The following is a 12,033-nucleotide window of genomic DNA, read 5'->3' on the forward strand; positions in this document are numbered from 1 at the left end:
AAATCTATATTACTATAAGATATAGCCTAGTCCTAGTATACTGTATATAGGTTTAACAAAATAAAATGTACATTTAAGTCGACAGCAAATTATACGTGCATCATGTAGCATGTTGATAATAGCCCTGCAGCATCATGCACGAAAACATGTGTACTGTTAATGAAGCCCCTGGAACATTAAAAGAAAAAAATTAAAATACTTACCTGTGAAATGTTACGCCTTCCTCCTTCTAGGACTCATTTCTTCGATTTTGGCAGTTGAAACCCGCACAATGAAGTGGCATTTTGCAAAAAATGTGTTCACGTGCATGCACTGCAGCAGTGACTTCACCTCACCAAGATGGCGGTGCTCTCCTCCCATGGGGAATCACGTGATGTCTCCTTTAGCGATAGATCTTATTGCTCACTAGATTGGCGATTCAAATGTATTTTATATGGAATAAACCAACGTTTTCATCATCAGACGAAAGTGGATTCATAAATTTTCATTGTAAAACACTCCCATTGATTAATAATAATAAATTGTATAATTGCAGTTTCAGTGCCGTTGCATCTCGTCGTCTTGGAGGATGCGGAGTTAAAATCGAACGTACCCCGTGGTTAACCGGGAAGCGGAAGTTTGGAAACAGGAAAAGAAAATTAATGAAGAAAGAAAAAAACCCGAAAAGTTTGGATTTTCAAGGAAAATGAGTAGAATTTATGACAACAAGTCTTTACAGAACAAACCGGTACACAATGAGAAGCTGGACTGGGTGTGGTCGCCGTCTGCCTATGAAAGGTAGGTCCTGGGTTTGTTTGGTTAGGTGGACGGGAGCACCAAACTCTGAAGAAGATGTAACCAGATTTGATCAGTTTCTCCAAGAAAACAGCAGAGAAATTGCTGATGTAATGAACAGGTGGGTCTCTAACCTGGATTTAAATAATCTGAGTGTTTCAGATGATCTAAGGCTTTCTGGAAGTCTTTTCTAGAATAGAAGCTGGATGCAGCTTCTCCATGTCTGTCTAGTGTTGACTCTAGAACTGACCAAAGACTGGATCCAAATGACCGGAGAGGTCTGGCTGGTACATCCTGGGTCAGGAGGTCAGTCATGTATTTTGGTGCTAAACCATTCAAAGCTTTATAAACCAGCAACAGCCAATGCAAAGACCTCAGATCTGGACTTATGTGTTCTACTTTTAGGTCCTTGCGAGAATCCGAGCAGCCGAGTTCTGAACAAGCTGCAGTTTCTCTATTGATTGTTTTGGTAGTCCTGTAAAAACACTGTCACCACTAGAGATGACTGCACAAACTAGTTTTTCCAGGTCCTGATTAAACATCAGATCTTTAATTCTTGAAATATTTTTGATATAATAGTAAGCAGATTTTGTGACTGCTTTAATGTGTTTATCAAAATTTAGGTCTGTGTCCATCACGACACCCAGGTTTTTTGCCTAGTTGGTAGTTGTTGGATGAGTAGATTGAAGCTCTGTCTCTCAACTGTTTTCTTTAGCCCCAAAGACAACAACCTCAGTTTTGTTTTGTTTAACTAAAGTAAGTTCCAGTCATGAATGTACTCAATGCATTTACCAGGAGCCTGTACAGGGCCTCGGTCTTCAGGGGGGTATTCCAGAAAGCAGGTTATGCTAGCTCCCACGATAAGTTTGAGGCTAAGAAAGTTGATGACCTCAGCTTTCGGTTCCAGAAATGGAGCTATGTTTCAGGGTAGGTCAAGTTACCATGGCAACTCATGCTCTGAAAATAACCTGGTCCGGAGCAGGTTTAGTTGAAGGTTAGTTTGTTTTCAGAGAGGTGAAGCAGCATGGCGTGTCCATTTGAAGATGATTTAGTGGATGAAAAAGCTCAGATAATACTTTTTCCACCATGAGAGGGTGATAAGACCACATATGGATGTTGGAAAGATAAACTTTTTAACTTTGATCTAACGTAATTATTTGCTTCAGTTAAGATAAATCATTTTTTTGTTAGAAATTTTTTGTTAAAAATTACACGTAGTTTTCAGACAGCTATTTTCCTTTCGTTCAAATTAATTCAATTAAGTAGGTGTAACTTTGGTGCTGCTGTTAGATCGGCACCGCAAGGGATTCTGGGATATCATTCCCTTTGCCTGTCTGGACGGATTTTGGTTTAAGTGTGGGTTTTTTACAAAATGTGTTTAGTTGTTTAGCTGTTTTACTGTGTTTCACCGTGTTTGGCCGAGTTATTTTGTCCTACTAGGCTTAAGTCTCTGCACCATGAGTGAGAGTAAAGGATAGGATGATGAGTTTATATAGCACCTCTACCGCTTAGTGCTGTTATGACAGTGATGGAAAATTCTTTAGTGAGTTTTTGCACTCGGTGCATTTTTTTTCCCGTTCTTTTTATTGTTGTAAAAATGAGCATATCTGCCGGCTCAAACTTAGACATATGAAAGTTCAAGAAATATAAGTAATTAAGATGGAAAAAAGATTAATGGAGTAATGTGACATTTAGTTAGATAAATACGTAAATTTGAGTTGAATAAACAATTATTGAGTTTGAATAAATGTAACTAAATTATTGAAATTATTTTTCAGCCGTGTTACTTTTTTGATGGACTTATAATTTTTAACCGCCGTCATTAAAATCTCAGACTCCGTCTCACTTCCGTCTCAAGTGTCGCGCTTTCTTTTTTTTTCTCCACGCGTTTCCATGGTGACTCCAGAAATCGGCGATCTATTGAGAATGTCTTTATGTACCGTGCGTTAACCCAGGGTTACCAAGTCGAGCGTAATTACGCTAACTCATATCCGGTCTTTTGGAACCGACATACCCAGAGTAAGCAAGTTCAGGCGGATTTCAGCCAGAGTTCAGGCTCAAAGTCAGGCTAGTTTAAACATGCTTCCTGGAATACCCCCCAGGTGTCACAATATATATCTGTCTGTCATCTGCATAGTAATGGTAACTAATTATGTTGTTCTTTATAACGTGGGCCAGTGGGAGCTTGTAGATATTGAATAGAATTGGCCCCAGGATAAAGCCTGATTTGTCTGTAGTTAATTAACCGTGATAAATGCGATTATATAAAAGACGGAGGTTTTGATTTCACTGTCTTCTGACATTTGGGGGCGGAGCCAAAGAGCTGCGTTGGCCTTCTTCGGGTTTGTCAAAAGGAAATGGGGTCCCAAAGGAAACAGTGTCAGTATTTTACCCTTGACTTCGATTTACAGTTTATTTGAGAAATAAAGCCAGTTAGTTGGAATGGTTGTTGAATTCCATCAAATCCTAAACGTTTTTTCTGGGTTTTGTTGTTCTTTCTGCAGCGGGCCTGGTGTTCTTCTGGAGGGAACGCTGCTGGATGTTTCCAGACACTCGATCAGTGATGCCAGCGGTCAGAAGGTACTGCAGTGAGTCCATGCAGGCTGTCTCTGAGCTGTTTGGTCTGTTCTGGAGAAATGTTGGCGTTCTACAAGATTATTTTGCTTCATCTGCAACAAACATGACGGACAATAGAGTTTTTCCTTCATGAATTCTGATTTGATCCTGATAAGGCGAGGACAAGAAGCTGCAGGCACTCCTGCTTAAGGTTCAGGACATGTGGACAGCTAGGTTAGAAGAAACTTCCAACTTCTAAATGATGAAGCTGCTGGTTTTGGACCATCTGAGGAAAAGCATGGGAATTGATGTCTGGAAGAATCTCTTATTATGAATGAACAGAGAGTTCAAAGTACAACCTCTGTTTTTAGAGTGAGCTGAGCAGCAGAGATAAGGCTACCATGGCAACCAAATGGTAGAAGATCCAACAAATGTCTAGATCTATGAACATTTAAGGAACGTGAACCTGCTCGTCCGAGGAGCTTGTTCCGTTCAGAACGGTCCAGTTCCTCTGAAGCACAGAAAGAAGAGGGAGAACATTCAGATGTCCTGTGCTTGGTCTTACCTTTGTGGGAACCTGTATTTGAGGTCCCTGCTCCTCCTCTCAGGGGTACAGGGAAAAGGAGGTGGGTCACTTCAGGTGCACAAGGACAGACTCTGGGCCAACAACCAGTTTTCTGTTAAACTGCAAGAGCTCTGATTTCTGTGCACTGAGCAGCAGTAATGACAATCGCCCTGAAGGAAATGCAGACGTTCTTCTCTGTTTTTGCCAGTTTCGTTTCTACGTGCTGTACATCAAACCTGGACGCATTAGCCAGAGGAAGTTCGATGCCAGCGGGAAGGAGGTGGAGCCAAATTTCAGTGACACCAAGAAGGTCAACACCGGCTTCCTCATGTCCTCCTACAGTGAGTCCAGCACCTTCTCATCTGTGATCACATGGTCAGCAGTCTGGGTTTGGAAGAGCACGCCTTTGCAGAGGCTCCGTCAGTCAGTCTCCATCCCTCAGCTGTTCATATGGAACACACATACTTCCACTAACTACACCCCACTCTGTTCTACACACATTCCACTACTGTTTACACACACTCTACACACTGCATTATGCAGCAGAACTTCCCACTCTGCTCCAAATTGACAACTTCTGTGTGCAATAACTGATTTTCATCTACGTCCACACACAATATGTATTTATGCTCCACTTTATCTATTTTTATACTTGTATTTTTATTGGTTACTTGTACAGATTTTGATTTAAATTTTTAGGATCACCACTCCGCGAAGGAGGGTCTAAGGGCAGGGATGTCAAGTTTAGTTTAATCTGTTTAGTTAAAGGTTAGTATTATCCTGTTAAATTCTATCCATTTATGATCCTTTTGATTGTATGTTTACTTTACAATTACTGGTACGAAGCCCATTGAGTCGACTTTTGTTGTGAATTTGGGCTATACAAATACAATTGAATTGAATTAAATTGAACTCCAAGGCTGATACAATTTCATTGTATAATGCAAAATGACAATAAAGGCTTCTGATTCTGGTTTATGCAATCAACGTAAACCATCTGATTGTGACTTAGAAATGCAGCTTTGTGTTGGTCGTGTAGGTTGCGTGTGTTATTTAGGCGTCGCTGGTGACATTTCCAGGCTTAAAGGGTTAACCTTCTTCTGCCTGAAGACCATGGCCTCAGACTGGAGGAGCTGATTCTTCTCCAGCTGCTTCACACTTAAACCTTCAGAGAGAGGTGGAGGTCTGATGGAGCCACATGATGAAGTTCATTTCAATGTCATAGATTATGGAAAATTTCTGATACTTTTCAACGATTCAACGACAACAACATTCAGATGCATGAAAACATGGAGTTGTTGATTCAAACCATGAGCAGAAAAACACGCTTAAATGACATATTTAACACAATTGGTAAAACAGACAAAGAGATGAAACTCATATCGTGGGGAAGGTACCATGTGAGCCAATCAGATGAGAAGCAGAGGTGAAGCTCCATGAGTTCTGATCAGAATCTGGTTATGTTCCATTGACCGTCTATGAGAACTGGATTGACTGAGTGTGACATCACCCAGAGAAAAAAAGCTCACTTCCAGCTCAGCATGAAGTCAAGTCAGTAATCATTTTTACACGATACAGACACCGCCAAGTTGGAATCAGTCCCATGGTCCGAGTCTACTTTCTATGGCAATCGTTTTTGCCATTCAGGAGTAAATGCCAAATGGCGTATACTTATAAAGGCCCAAAGCGCTTCACAGTCACTGGCTCATTCACACACTGATGGCGGCTCTGCTGCCAAACACTGGCGCCAACCTTCCACCAAGGTGGGGTTCGGTGTCTTGTCCAAGGACACTTCGACACATGGCTGGGTAAGGAGGGAATCGAACCTGCATTCTTCCGATCAGAGGTCGACTGCCCTACCGCTGCACCACAGCCGCCCTGAAAGGAGTGAACTTGTTGGAAAGCCTCACCATACCACTTCACTTTGTTTCTTGAATAACTGCACTATAGAAAAAAATACCATTAAAAAACATTAGGATTCTCAAGAATATGTTTAAAAACGTTAATGGGTATTCTGACAAATAGCTGGTACCTTCTATTTGGAACCCAAAGGGAAGGGGTCTCTCAGTCCAGATCTCATATACAGTTGATGTTCTGTTCATGCAGATAGATCATTTCTGGCAGATGCTGTTCTATCAGTTTGCTTGTAGGGTTCTACTTAATGTCTCTTAAAGCTGTGTGGGTTTAAAAACCTTTAGTCCATCTGGGAGAGAACCTTGTTGTTCTCTATCAGAGTTTTAGCACATTTGTATTTGTAAAGAACAACGCTTGTGTGGATTTTTCAGCTCTTTATTAACCAGGCTCTGCTTTTCTGACACGCCACGATGCTGTAAATGTGACACACAACATCAAAACATCATCTCAGCTTCACTTTTCAAACCTTCACTGGTTGTCTGTCATTTGACATATGTTGTTGGTTGACTACGTCCAAAATCCTCCTAAAAAGGGTGGTTCTTCACAAAATGTATCTGCCTGCAAGTGAAACAGCAGAACAGGTTTGGTTCTTTTGCAGCATCACTAGTAAAACTGGAAATAGCATATTACAAAGGCCAGAAACCCCAGACCTCCTGGTTTGGCCACCCCTCCCCAAAACCCTCCTGGTTTGGCCACCCCTCCCCCAAAACCCCTTTGTCCTAATGCAAAGGAAAGCTGCTCACTTTGCCTCCTTCTGCACACAGAGGTGGAGGCCAAAGGCGAGTCGGACATTCTGAGTGAGAGTCAGCTCTCAGCCATGGTGAACAAACCCGAGCTGATCAAGATAACCCACAAGCACGGACCCGCCGGGACCTGGGCCTTCTGGTACCCAGAGTCAGAGATGGACAAAACGGAGCTGCAGACGGGGCAGGAGGTCCGGCTGAAGACCAGAGGGAACGGCCCCTTCATATGTGAGTCTGGATGCGACTGCATCCCTGTAGAAGTCTCAGACATCAAGCTGTTCTGACAGTTTGCTGTACACCTTTAAACATGGCTGCTCCAGATCAGGAAAGATTCTCCAAAAATCTCCTTCTCCAGTCTCTCTGGCCAAAGTGGATGGTGGAACGGTAACAAAGTGCAACTTTGCCGGAGATGAGAGGGCTGGAGCGTCATGGACTGACAAGGTCATGGCCAACAAGGCAAACGTCGGCAGCTCTCAGAAACCCCAGACCGGAGGAGGAGAAGGAGCAGAGGAGGACGAATGGGTGAGAACCAAACCTGAACCACATCGAACTTTTCATGGAAAGAGTCTGCATCCGTCTGCTTTAGCATGATAGTCCTAAGAATGATGTCCCAGAGACTTTTTTTAGGAAAGGAAAATGTTTCTTGTCACATATAGAGTCAGACTCATGAGAAATATGGATCTGAAGCAGAACAAAGATCTGAATAACAGCAGGGTTAGGGTTTAAAGCTCTTGAGGTCTTGTCACAAACTCCATGCTTGTCCGTCTTCATGAAGAAGGACTTCCTGTCACAGATCTCTGTCCCAGTGCAAAGCATAGATGATTGCTGAGGGCTTTTCTGCCATGTAAGGTTTCATGTTCCAGTGAAGCAGATAGACAGTCACATTTATCAAAGACCTGCACTGAAAGAATAACCCTGAAGAACATATTTCTTTTTTTTGGGTCTTATTTTATCAACAGTTCAGCTCTCAATAATCAAATCCAAATCTGTAAATCTAGTTTTGATTGAAAGCACCAGTAGCTAAATCAAACGTGGGATTTTGGGTTTTATTTAACGCTCCAAAAACAGAATGCCAAAACAGTGGGATCAAACTTTGCACTGATTTGTTTCTCGGCACTGAATTTGATTTTTGGACCCGGCTGGGGGGCAGAAGACCCTACACCAGAGCCACATGTGGCTCTTTTACCCCTCAATAGTGGTAAGAGTTCCTAAACTAGCATTGATTTCATTTATATTAGTTACGTTTATACATTTATGGCTGAGGTGCAGTGAGATAAATGATGTAAAGGTTTTTACATCCCTGCTGATATCCAGAGGCCTTATTCACTCTACACTTCCTCCAGAATGCACAGAGATCATGTACGAGGCAAAACTTTGGTAAAAAGTCTGATCTTTTCTGATCGTTTGGTTTATTTGAAGCACATATCTCTTGCTTCACAATAATGGTTAATAGTTATCCAGAGGGGAGTTGCTAAATAAATTTACTTATTCTTTATATACTTTTTCAACTGGATCATAAACCACTGAATTCATGTTTATCTTCAGGCTAACAGCAGTAATAAGTAAGAAAAAGAATGCCAGCTTACCAAAGTAGACCTAAGATAGAACAAAAGTAAATGCTTTTTTGTCTTGTGTTCTTCAAACCTTTGGTAGGAATGCATTAGCTGCACTGAAATGATCCGGTTTGACACAGGAAGTCGTTTATTTTCAAATCAAGTCCTACAAGCTTTGTTATGAAAATAACAATGTAACGAATGTGAAGCAGCATCAACATTTTCTAAAGGGTCAAATAAGACTTTGCAGCTCCTACTAGGCTTTGATTAGCCAAAAACAGGCTTTGCCCTAATCAAACAGAAGGGGGCAGCAAAACATCTAATCATTTTGACTTGCAGTGCTTACACAATGCCAAAGGGACAAAGTATTTTGGAGGCACTGACTGTTTGAATGAGAAGGAAATTTAATTTTGACACATGAGTGAATTGTTTTGGGAGAGGAGCTTTTGCAGGTGAACCATGGTGTTGTACCGAACCATCCACATTATTTTGGCAAACGCACCAAGAGTGTTGAGAACGTCCGGTCTGATCAAGAAATGAGCCAAACCAATTGAGAAGGATATTTACCATTTTGGTGGCACTGACTCTTTACATGGGAAAGGAATTTAGTTTTGAAGCATGAGTGAACAGTTTTGGGAGATTTATTAGATTTTGCAAGTGAGCTATAGTGTTGTGCTGAACTGTAAGACTGTTTTGCCAAATGATCTTAGAGTTTTCAGAATGTAATTTCTGTTTCAAGAAATGAGCCAAACCAATGGAGAAAAACTGTAAAGCAGAGGATTCACACCCTGGTCTGTTGGGAGAGTGTCCAGTTTGAGAGTGGCAGGTTCAAATCTGTGGTTGAAAAAAGGCATGACTTTCATCATTACAGGTTAAATTGGGAGCGTTAAACCACCAGACCAGGGTTGGCGAACAAGTTTGACACCAAGAGCCGAAGTTTTACACTGTGAGAGTCAAAGAGCCACACCACACACTGACCTGCCAAGATGTGCGCACACAAACACGCAATTAAATCCTTATTATTTCCCATATTATTTCCCAGCAAGTATTTTACTTGTTTATTTCAAGGAAAGCGTCCACCCTCAATACACACATCAAATGCAGCTTAGCCAGAGTTAACACAGCGACTACCCTGGAGGTCAGATACCCCCTCCACACACACAGGCACCTCTCTCTCATCTCACACACACACACACACACACACTATATCTCACTCTTTTCTCTGCCTCTCTCTGACACACACAACTACTCAGTGACGTGCAGTGAGGTTGATGGCTGGTGAGGCACTGACTCCTCTGAAGTCAGATTTATGATGATAAAAACTGAATATTTCACCATTCATCCAACAGTATTGAACTGGTAATTCTTTATAACTCATCAACATTCCTCTTTCAATGACCCTTACACCAACAAATACACAAACATCTGGACAGAGCATCCTTCTGGTGTCTAAGTAATTCAGATTCACAATAAAAACATTAAATACATTACATTTCAGATGTGTGTAGCATAAATGAATTTTAACCTTCATTAAAAAAATGCTTTTATAACTTTTTATGTTATTTAAAAACAAATGATTCATTTTTTGCGTGAATAGCTGATAATTGATGGAATATTAATAATAATATTAAAAATATTGAAATGACTCAACTCATACAGTAATCCAGCAGGCAAACAAGCGATGAGCTGCTGACTAACTAGCTGCATTAGAGAGCTACTGGTGTCTCTCCTGTCCAGGTCCAGATCCCATTTATTTAAACACACACCCAAACAGCATGAACCTCACTTCTGCTCACAGCCCCCTGACTCACGGTTTTACACCCAAGATTCCCCACTTCCAATGAGTCTTAGGGGCTGAAGGCGGGGCTAACCCCCAGGCCATTTGTAGCCTCTCTGATAATTCCTTTACGTGAGTGTCGGTCAGAACAGACCGATGTCTTGATTTCACGTGTTTCAAGGTAATAAACAGGAACTGGCAGACATATATTGAGGAGAACATCGACAGCAGATTGAGAGCAGCTCTTTTACACACGGGGATTTCTCTGTTCTCCAAAACGTAACAGGGCCTTCTTTCAGAGAGATTTCAGCTCAATCATCTCCGGTTCTCTCACTGCCTCATCAGTGACAAGCGGGGATCTCAGGTTGTCCGTCTCTGCATTAAAGGATCCATGAGAAAAGTCATCTGTGGTCGTTTCTGCTGCAGATCCTCAAACCACAAAGTAAAGTTTCAGTCCAGCAAGCAACGTCACGTACTGCACTTTATTCATTTTGATTGCAGCCTTCTGCTGTGAGCTCAGCAAAGAAGGACAGTGGAATGATTGCCGTTTTGAATGTGCACTTTTTAAAAGCTTCAACCTGTTAATAATGGAGACAATTTGTGTCAGATCAGGAAGACTTTTTCATTTTCTCCGGGATACGTTTTGTTCTTTTCTGCCATGAACTATTTTGCTTCTTCCAAAAGCTCTTAATGATAAACATAGTGACTTGCTATTCCATTCAGTAAAAAAGTAAGAATCTTCCCGTTCTTCCAGAAACGTCCTGTGTTTATCTTTATTCTCTGAATTAAGCCATTTTGACCATGAGGGTAACAGTCTGCACGCACATCAAATGTTTACTTTCATTATTAATTATTTTTAATTCCCTCTGATGGATTTGAGTGTGTGTTTTTAGAGGGAAAAGCTATGAAATGAGGCACAGTATGTAGAAAATATGATGAGCCGCGAGTTCTCCACCCCTGCACCAGATGGTCAAATGTGGAGAAGAAATTTCCCACGCTGCCGGCTGAAGGGACTTTAACTCATCTCTCCTTCTCTCTCAGGATGACTGAGGAGACCACGTCTGTCCTCAGGTGGACCATAAACTTTTCTCCGTCAGTCCCGTCCGGGCTGTAATCCAAAAGACAACCTGAGGTCTGCCTGCATTTTCAAACCAACCGTTTCCAAGACATTCCAGTCTGATGGGGGCGCTCTCTGTCACAACAGTAAATGCTTATCACAGTAATGCTGCTCTTTCTGTGCTGGGACTGTACCAAACTGATTAGAAAATGATCACCATATCAAAAATAAAGGTTCTCATTTCTAGATGTACGTTTTCGTCGTGAGGTGTACTTCACATGCTCAGTTGGATTTAACTTGCTAGACCAAAGTTTGAAAGGAGTTTCTTCCTGAATAATTGTGATGATATTGTAAAAATGTTCTGTAGTTACCCTTGTGCTATCCTAGGCACTTTAACAATGGGAGTTGGGTCATCTAGACCCACTAGACAGTGCCCTGAACCTTTTTTCTTCACTGATTTGTGATCTTCACTGGTGTCCATAGATTACATGAAATCTTTCCACCTTCATCCACCTTTGTCATGGTAGGGAGAACACGTCAATGGAAGGGGGGGGGGGTCATCTAAGATAGCACAAGGGTTAAAGTGCCTATGACAGCAAAAGGGTTACATGAAAAAATGTTCACAATATTTTGGTTGAGCATGTATGGTTACTCTTATTCTGTATTTAACATGTTGGTGGTTTAGACCTTTTATAAAATACCTTGTGTTGCACATGTATTATTTTATACAAATAAACTTTTCTTTCTGTCCAAATAAAGTAATACTTTTCTAATTTGTTTCAGTAACGCCAGCGAATTTTTTGCCTGCAACCAAATGTAATTATTTAGCTCATGGAAGAACTTCAACCCCATTGGCTTCCTGAATGAAGCATTCAACAAAAACCTGCTGCGTTCTTCAAAGGTGATGCTTCTCTACCTTTTTGGTAAAACAGAAACAAAAGTCAGTTTCTGCATAAATCCCCAACATTCAGTTCAAGCAGAGGCTTCCGTCTATCTTTACTCATCAACACAAATGGAGAGACAGTAAAAGCTTCACAGAATCACCAAGAAAGCCACCAAATCCATAAAACATGATTTCCTTTTACATGAAACTA

The 12,033-nt window shown here is 41.3% G+C and overlaps 1 protein-coding gene across 2 annotated transcripts; it reads left to right on the forward strand.

Moving 5' to 3' along the window:
• The first annotated feature begins 450 nt into the window (after positions 1-450).
• On the forward strand, positions 451-11,712 carry arpin (actin related protein 2/3 complex inhibitor). 2 transcript variants are annotated; one of them, XM_023955483.1, is made up of 6 exons: positions 451-777; positions 3,279-3,354; positions 4,104-4,236; positions 6,574-6,780; positions 6,908-7,074; positions 10,924-11,712. In XM_023955483.1, exons 1-6 carry the CDS (start codon positions 686-688, stop codon positions 10,930-10,932), a joined length of 684 nt encoding a protein of 227 aa, XP_023811251.1. In that variant the 5' UTR covers positions 451-685; the 3' UTR covers positions 10,933-11,712. The 2 variants fall into 2 exon arrangements, with proteins under 2 accessions (XP_023811251.1, XP_023811252.1); XM_023955484.1 differs by lacking the exon at positions 451-777 and adding an exon at positions 804-895.
• The last annotated feature ends 321 nt before the right edge of the window (positions 11,713-12,033 follow it).

This window comes from Oryzias latipes, chromosome 6, assembly GCF_002234675.1.
Source record: "Oryzias latipes chromosome 6, ASM223467v1".
Classification (NCBI taxonomy): Eukaryota; Metazoa; Chordata; class Actinopteri; order Beloniformes; family Adrianichthyidae; genus Oryzias; species Oryzias latipes.

Bases quoted from the DNA above. Each gene is read 5' to 3' on its own strand.
- arpin (XM_023955483.1), top strand. From the start codon at position 686: ATGAGTAGAATTTATGACAACAAGTCTTTACAGAACAAACCGGTACAC. The intron at 778-3,278 runs GTAGGTCCTGGG...TTCTTTCTGCAG, and splicing joins TCGCCGTCTGCCTATGAAAG to CGGGCCTGGTGTTCTTCTGG. The intron at 6,781-6,907 runs GTGAGTCTGGAT...CTCCTTCTCCAG, and splicing joins AGGGAACGGCCCCTTCATAT to TCTCTCTGGCCAAAGTGGAT.